Raw genomic sequence first — 8,808 nt, 5'->3', positions numbered from 1 at the left:
CAATAGAACCCATATCGTCGGGTTAGGCCCATAGGCGACGAAAAATGCCCCTTAGTTGACGATTTTGGGACGTTGTCTATCAGAACTTTTCTTGTAGTGACACTGCAATATACATGCATGATTCCATTTTACAAATTGTGTCAAACAAATGGACAGTTCTTCCATGACTAGTGCATGCAATCGATGCTTCCTATCCTACGAAATCCCCTCGCTTCATTCCATGCATGATATGAGCAGTCTCTTCTTCGTTTAGCCACTCATAGTTTGGCCCAAACTTTTCCACCACTACCCTGCAAGAATTATACATATATTCAATGGTTTTGTACTCGGACATGTGTGTGGGTATCATCTTTTGCATCTTTAGAAGCTCAGTATGCAAGAATCCTTATTGTGACGGTGCACTTCGGAATTGCAATGCATTCTTTCTCCATTATGAAGTAGTTACCTTACATACCATGCACCAATGTCATAAGAACTTCTTCATTCTAAATCAAGGACAAAAAACCCTTGGGGTGTATGTTGGTTCATCCGCAAAATAGATGGTGTAGAGCATGACATGACCTCTCCATTATCTGCCTTGGCTTCGATTTCTTTCTCATGTACTTTGAACCTCCATGTTTGGGAGCGGCGCTCAGCTCATCCACTTGCAATTATAGTAGATCAGCGAGAATCATGAAGTGTTAATCTTCATCGATGAAGGCAGTGGCTTCCTCCTCCATTAACTGATGCATCATCATATCGTGGTTGCTATCCATTTTCTGTAGATCAAAAAACAAAGCAACTCAATTAATTGAACGTTGGTGAGAGAGGCATAAGCCGGTACACCAAAACGGCCGAACACCTTGGGTGCAAGGCTAGGGCGCGATTTTGCTCCAGCTTCTGCATGGAGTAGGCGAATGGCGAATAGGGGAGAATAGGGGAGAGACGATACGGGACACACGGTAGGCATAGGAGAGGCGCGGTGGGTCCACCGTCCACGGACCATGGCCTATGTCGACGGTGGTGATTTTGCAAGATGGGAGCGGCCACGAGTAAGATGAGAGGCGATGTGGTAGGGGGTGCTAGGTTGTTGGCATTTGGTACTCAGATGCCAGTGTCCTACGTGTCTTCAGTCACAGCTCGTGTTCAACGCACCCACAATGCCGTTTGTGCATCGGGGATAGGCTGAGGATGTTGGACACATTATTGGTTCACGGCAGACAAGAATCCCATTTAGGGACGTGACTGGACATGAATCTCGGTGTGGCGCGTCCAATAGGCATTTGGGGCGCATGAAACAAGCCAGCGACAACCGTGTACACATTTGACACGATTTGCGAGGAATTGGTCACTTTCTTTTTTTTTCTTCCTTTTTTTGGATGTTTTTTTGGAAGTGTGAATCCGTAATATAATTTGAACATTTGTTTGGTGCGGAGGCTAAGCATAATTGGTATCCCTTTATCAAAAAACTAGATGATTCCCCGCGCGTTGCGGCGGGAATTTATAGGATATAATTTTAAGAAACAAATTATTTGTATACCAATGATATCTGAACAAACCGTATGAAGGATTTAACTTCAAACAACTTATCTATCTACTGACTTACATATATAGACATAAATTATTTTGTACAACAAAATAAAAAAGAGTATGGTACATACCCAACAATATATATATGTACATCGCATGTAAATATGCGATTAAAATTTTACTACGTGTATCAATAGTAAGTACGAAAATTTCTGCACATCGGAGAAACTGCCCTTCTGCCATGGTTACCTGGTACAACAAATGACATAATTAAAATATAATACACGAGGGGAACATTGATAAGAATAACAAATGTCCGAGTAAGTGATAGTGGGAGTATCAAAGAACCTCTCTCCTAGTAAGATCACTTCTGCATCGAGTAACTATGTCAAAAATAATATATTAGAATTTTGCATCCTTTACCTTCGGAACAGGCTCAATTAATAATCACCTTAAGCAAAAGATACTCATTTTCTCAAAACATGCAGTTACCACATGAAAACCCAACTTTCCATTACCATGTGTCATACTCGAAGGCCCAAAATGATGTAAGTGTCAATTTCTAATTGCTCACTTAACATAAAATGGGAATATTAGGTTTCATTGTATATCATGAATATTTGGGTTTGAGATATATACCAACTTGACATGATAGATAAAATATTTGAATTTAAATTTAAAGTCACACGCACTAATCATCATTTTTTTTATGAGTAAACAACAAAACATTAGTGATAACCATTGATTCAGATGTATTCACACGTGTGGTGAGATAATGTAAGAATGGGATTTAAAACATGAGAATGTATAACTTCCACACACACAAAAGGTGAGAAGGTGCGCTGTACTGCTGACCAAATAATTGAATTTTTCTTACTGATCTTCCAGCAATGAAACTCAACTACAGAATTTGGCCCATATACATACGGGATGAGATAGAATAGACAAAATACAGAGCCGAACCACATGGTAGAGAGACAGACGGAGATGTAATCACCATTCCATACTCCTATGTTTCATAATCTTGAAAGAGTACAACTGTTCCTATATCGATCCAAATAGTACAAATAATCAATGGGGTAGAAAACTGGGAATCGAGAGAGGAACTTACATGGGCATGGTTGCTACATGTGGCCGATCAATTGATGACGGAGCCTTCAGCTGAGCTTGTACGGATCATACATGGAGATGGCTCGATGTGAAGGGTACTCAAACAATCAGCTTGAGTGGTGTGAGAGCTAGATGAAAGAGTACATCTATATATACAGTGGTGCGCAGATGAATGGAAAATAAGAGATGAAGAGGCTGTTAGTGCTAATGATGGTGGTTGAAGTCCAAATCAGACGCCTCTTTAGTATGTCTCCTCATGCATCCATTAATAGCTTGGCGGAGGTAATGGAGGAGAGTTTTATATCCGTTTCAAAGGGCCACTGAAACCTAGAACAAAAGGGGAGTACTACCTCCGGTTCAGTTTAACAGGCACGCACGTAGTTCAAGAATTTGCTTTGACCATTATTTTAGTTAATAAAATATAGAATATATGTCATAAAAATTATATCGTTGGAAACCTTATTTGAATACGAATCTAATGGTATAGATTTTGTAAACATATAATTTATGTTTTGTTGACCAAATTAATGGTCAAACTTTATCTTAAACTGCGTGCGTGCCTGTTAAACCGAACCGGAGGGAGTACTGAACTTTGGCTTTAAATGGAAAATAAAATCCGCACAACCTTCAGGTACGATTTGGCGGAAATCGTGGAGAGAAATAGAGAGCGCCAATGCCGAAATTGGCTGAGAAGATGAAACGCCAATGGTTGGTGGTAAGTGGCCGCAGCCTACACAATGGAGAAAGGCCATTTTTTTCCATTATATGCGCATTAGATGTACTGTAGGCAAAGAAACAACACGCAAAAGCATATAAAAGTGAATGCTGGAATTTAACGTGAATTAATTGCTGAGTTGGCATGCATGTTAATGTGGGAGGCTGACATGGGCATACAACTAATGAGAAACTGATAACATGATGTGGCATGTTTGCATGTTGAGAGAATTCATCTTAGAGCATGTCTAGCAGGCCCCTTACTTTTCTGCCCCGTATTTCGCTGTTTTTTCGCCCCGTATAAAAAATATGGTCGTAGATGCACCGCTCCGTCTAGCAGAACCCGTATTTGACCCCGTATATTTAAAAATTAAAACCCCGGGAAACTTGTTCATTCATAGTTCGTCGATCATACATAGGAATCGACGTACCTACATACAAAATGCGCGATCAAGGATCGCGACTTCTAGTCGGAGAGGTCGATGATGTAGCCGTCGGCCTCCGCCTCCGCCTCCTTCACGGCGACGATGGCCGCCGCCCTATCTTCCTCCTCCGCCCTCTTCCTCTCGTCGGCGTCCTTGAGGGACTCTTCAATCGCCTTCAAGAAGGCGGGGTCCTGGTCCTCGTCTTCCTCCTCCTCCTCCTCGCCGACGAGCGGAGCACCTCCGCCGCTGGTGCTCCCGATGGTCGCCCTCCATGCCTCGTCCACCCGGCGGCGGCGCTCCCACTCAGCGCGCCACGCCTCGAACTTGGGGCCGCTCATCGGCTTGAGCGGCGGGTCCTCGTCGTACCAGCGGCCGCCCCGCGTGAAGTCACGCAGCTTCGCCGGGACGAACGGGCCGCCGTCGTACTTGCAGGCCGCGCGGCGGCTCCCGTCGGCCGATCTTTTGCATTGCAGCCGCCAGGCGTCCTCCACGTTGTCTGGCGAGCGGGATCGCTTCGATCCGCTCGCCGGGGAGGCGGTACTGCGGCGGCGGGAGTCCATGCTGGAGATGGGGTGGAATGCGGCGCGGGGGAGCGAGGAATTGCTCGCCGGAGCGAGGATGGAGGAGGCGGCGGCGCACGGCGGAGCTAGGGTTGCGAGTGAGGGGTTAACCCCTCACTCGCACCTGCGCCCAGTATAAGTAGGGGGCGACGGGGCCGATTTCCTGGGCCCCGTATTCCGCCGAAACGAGCCGGCCCGAATACGGGGCCTGCTAGACGCCCCAAATCACGCCTGCCCCGTATCCCGCCGAAATTTTACGGGGTGGGCGGGTTATTCGGGGCCTGTTAGACATGCTCTTAGTGGGTTGCTCCAATTTAGATATTATAGATAAGTAACAATTTTGACACGATATGTATTGGGCTGTGATAAGCATAAAGCCAGTGAGAAAAGGGTAACCCATCTTGGTGCTAAGCGATGGGCCTCCAAGCAATAGTCCCCAGCCTTGCCCACTTCACCATTTTGTCTCAAAAACTTACTGGCACACGTTTTCCCGTGAAAAGAAAAAACATCTGCTCTCAACCGTTGTAGGCTAAAAGACGGAAATTTTAGATTCATAACTTTTTGCTGGACGGTTGCACACTCTAACACTTAAGCTCAGAGAAAACTTAAACTTTGTGGTGTGAAATTGGATCGATTTGTAATTAACAATATCAAACATATTCAAATTTTAACAACATCCGACATGTTTCATGAGATAGGGAGGGAGTACTATACTTTCATGGGACGGAGGGAGTAATGGAATGGACAAGGTAGGAAACAGTAGAGACGGTGAACAATAAAGCTTCCAGTTTTCAAAGCAATTTAAACAGCAACAATGTTTACACGGTTATTTACGAATAGTTTCACTTGTTAATTTGTGCCTGCCTCGAGATTCGCCAGGAACCAGCTACGAGAAATGACCTCTGGCACCTGCATAGTACTCCTCAGGTTAACATGTGGTTAAGCACCTCCCAAAGCATCGATCACATATAAATTACCAGCTTATCTGATTCTGACAAGAAACCACCGGCACATTGCATACACATACGTACTGTCACACAAGACATGTTTGAGTAGTACACAAGCTGGTGCTACGCTGCAGAATGATTATTTCAACCCTCGGTTATGTACAACAAGGTTTCTTTCTGCTTCACCTGAACACAACACACTCACCATCCATCGCTTTTATCTATTTCAACACAACAGCTGCCTTAGGCAGCCGTACGTGGTACTAAGAACAGACTAGATGGATGCATGATCAGACGCAACACCTGCCGCTTCGCATTAGGTTGTTGCCACTAAAGTCTAGTACAAGGGAGTAGAGGGGGAGAAGAACATAGAGGAAGCCAGTCTGAAACTGTGGAGATGCTAGTGAAAGACACTGCTTTCGTCTTCGCACGCGCGAGCCAACAGATAGACCTGCAAAAGTGATGAGGTTTCTTAGTCGGGAGTAGTTAGATTTAGCCCATAAAATTCAGCATGAAACAAACAAACAACACAAAATCTTCTAAGAGAAAACAGTCAAAGGCAAAGACAATGCGTAGCACTAGCAGCACACTGCATTACAGTCGTTCAACACTTGAGTCCTGGGGTTTGAAAATATCACTGTCGTGTACTGACACGTACACGGATGATATCATCGATCGACAGGAGTCAGGAGGTCGTGTGCAGTTTTGGTAAGATGCAAAGACAGACTGATTGAGGCATCGCTTTCGTCACTAATTGAATTAAGCAACAAGCTTAAATATCATGCAGAGCCAAACAAAAGCAGATTGGAGTTTGCGAATTATAGTATTCAGTGTTCTTCAGTCTATGAAATAAGGCATCGTGTCGGTTTAATTTCCAATTTTGTCATGGCCAAGGAACGGCTGTATCCAGCGTGAGGAATAATGCACCTGGTCACAGGTCCCTTGCTACTCAAAAAACCATGGAAGGTCTTGGTATCTCTCTCTTGGAGGCCATTGTTTTCAGTCTTGCATAAGCACCTGGTACTCGTGGTGTTTCAGTGACTGAATGCATTTATCGCGGGTCTCTCTCTAGTCGATAAACTAACACCAAACAGGGACAAAATTTTATCTGTATTGTAATTGTGAATGAGCACGACCAAGAAGCAGTAATAATCCTAGAATCTCTGAAACTTTTACTAAAAGAAATGTTTCAACAGCACTAATCCAAAGAGACAGTAGTCAAACGCAAAGACAATGCGTAGAACTAGCAGCACCATGCGCTTAGTTGTTCAAGACTTCCACTCTGGGCTTCTCAAGATATCACTGTCGAGCATGATCTCTGCCGTCGAAAGAAGGTCGTGGATGGTTTTGGCAAGATTCAGAGACTGATTGAGGCGTCGCTTTCTCTTCACTAATCGCAGATGTTAACATGTTTACATATGACGCGGAGCAAAACAGGAGCACATACTACTAGAAGATGCAAATTAGCATTCGGCGTTCTTCAGTTATGACGTCTATGAAACGTGGCATCATCTCAGTTTAATATGGGGAGTAGAATTGACATCTCCAAATATAGGTTTGGATAATCTAGCTACCGGTTGCAATTTTGTGATCAAGATGGCACTCGTATGACGCAGAAACATGACCAAGAAGCAGAGTAACAATCCTAGAACATCTGGAACTTCAACTACTAGTGAAAGAAATCAGGCTGTAGATCATACCTCGTGCGTGCAGCTATGGTGGGAGGAGTATCAATCCTTGAAGATGACAGTGTCGGCGATGTCCATGAGCGGCGCAAGGCAGTCGGGCGCGAACTTGCGCGCGAACATGTGCTCATGCGTGGAGGTATTGGGTCGGCGCAGGTCAGCGATGAGCCGTGGCGACACCTCGGTCGCAGCGTAGGTGTGCGGGTGGCCGTCGACGCTGCCGGTCCAGTTGACGCTGGTGAGCGTGTAGCGCGCGACGCCGGCGGGGTCGGCCATGTCGAGCAGCGTGGGGAAGTAGTGCTCCTCCGGGTAGCACGCGTCCTGCGAGTCGGGCAGGCATGGCTCCCGGAACTTGCGCCAGAGCCTGCGCTCGCGGACGACGAGCACGGCGTGGCGTCGGGCCAGGGTGAAGAACTGGGAGCCGACGCGGAATCGTTCGAAGGGCACCTCGGGGAGCATGGCGTCGTCCCCGCGCGCGACGTAGCGGGCGGGCATCTGCGGCTCGCCCGTGAGCACCTCGATGTAGCTCGGGAGGCGGTGGTGGTGCGGGGCCGTGGGAGGGAAGAGCGTGGCGTAGAGGCGCGGGAAGGCGCGGAGCGGGACGCAGTGCTGCGAGAGCAGCGCGAAGTAGGCGTTGGCGGGGTCGTCGAGCAGGGCCGCGGCGAGAAGGCGCCGCGCCGCCGCGATGAGGCTCGGGTCCCCGCGGCGCGTGGGCTTGGCCGCCACGAAGCGGCCCCGGAAGGAGGGGGTGGGGGGCAGGAGGAGGGTTGCGGCCGGGTCGGCGTGCACGTAGACGTTGAAGCGGTGCGCGTGGCCCGCGAAGAAGCGCTCCCAGAGCGGCGCGAAGGTGAGGTCGGAGTTGGTGAGGAAGAGGAACGCCACCTTGGGGGCCGCGGCGACAGCGGACCCCTCGCCCGCGTCCAGCGTCACGCGGCGGAACAGGGCGAGGTCCTCCGCTCCCTCCCCGACTCCGGCTGCGCCTCCTCCGCTCGCCGCGACGGCAGCAGCCACCCCCGCGGCGGCAGCGGCGGCGGCGGGCGGCTTGTCGTCGGGCCGAACGAGCAGGGGCGGCGGCGAGACGCGCGGGGCCATGAGGAGCAGCGCGGTGAGGGAGGCGAAGAGCAGGAGGGAGACCACCATGGGCGTCATGGCGAGCGCCGCTAATCCCGCAGCAAATCAATCGAAATTAATACGGTCGTGACGGATCGAATCGAATCGCTCAAATCCGGGGCGAAAATCTCATCCCGGGGAACGAAATCGGGGGATTTCCGTCTAGTATCGGCGAGGGAAAGGCAGGATGATAGCAGAGAAGGAAGGGAAGATGGATGGGAAGTGGAATGGAGTGGCGCTAGTCCCGTCTCGCGTCCGCCTCTCCTCTGCTGCTCTCGCTTTCCCCCTGCCCTTTTCACTCTCAGCTCGGTGGGGCCTGGCGGACACTGACGTGGCAGGAATATCAAGAGGGTGGGGTCCTCGCGGCAGTCACCGTGGAGCTGAGGGGTTTGGGTTTCAGGTGGAGCCGACGAGGGATGGACGGCTGTCGGCCGAGTACGATGGGTAAGGATGAATGCGTGCCGTTGGATGCGGGGTTCCTTAGGAGTACGTGTGCCAAGATGCTTGTCCAGTAGTGCGGTTTGGTAATCAATCGGGCATTCGGGAGCCGCCCCCCCCCCCCGTAGTGGAGAATCCGATCCGGCCCAGTTGCCTCGCTTTTCTCCAGGAAAGATTTTCCAAATATTCCATTTGTTTGAAAGAATTGGCGTACAATAGAGAAAAAAATCAGTTCTGCTTGTTTAAAATTTTATTTACACCAACCCCAGTTGGCACAACTAATGTGATACTATGACCTTCAATGGAAGAC

General features: G+C 48.6%; 1 protein-coding gene across 1 annotated transcript; it reads right to left on the bottom strand.

Moving 5' to 3' along the window:
• Nucleotides 1–5,310: 5,310 nt before the first annotated feature.
• On the bottom strand, nucleotides 5,311–8,313 carry LOC124677281 (glycosyltransferase BC10-like). The gene is made up of 2 exons (XM_047213285.1): nucleotides 6,966–8,313; nucleotides 5,311–5,716 (listed from the first exon to the last, which is right to left on the bottom strand). The coding sequence occupies exon 1, from the start codon at nucleotides 8,097–8,099 to the stop codon at nucleotides 6,996–6,998; it is 1,104 nt and encodes a 367-aa protein (XP_047069241.1). The 5' UTR covers nucleotides 8,100–8,313; the 3' UTR covers nucleotides 5,311–5,716; nucleotides 6,966–6,995.
• Between the last annotated feature and the right edge of the window lie 495 nt (nucleotides 8,314–8,808).

Source organism: Lolium rigidum, chromosome 7 (assembly GCF_022539505.1).
Source record: "Lolium rigidum isolate FL_2022 chromosome 7, APGP_CSIRO_Lrig_0.1, whole genome shotgun sequence".
In the NCBI taxonomy this organism is placed as follows: domain Eukaryota; kingdom Viridiplantae; phylum Streptophyta; class Magnoliopsida; order Poales; family Poaceae; genus Lolium; species Lolium rigidum.
Note: the sequence above shows the minus strand (reverse complement) of the source record. Positions and strands in the feature narration are given on the sequence as shown.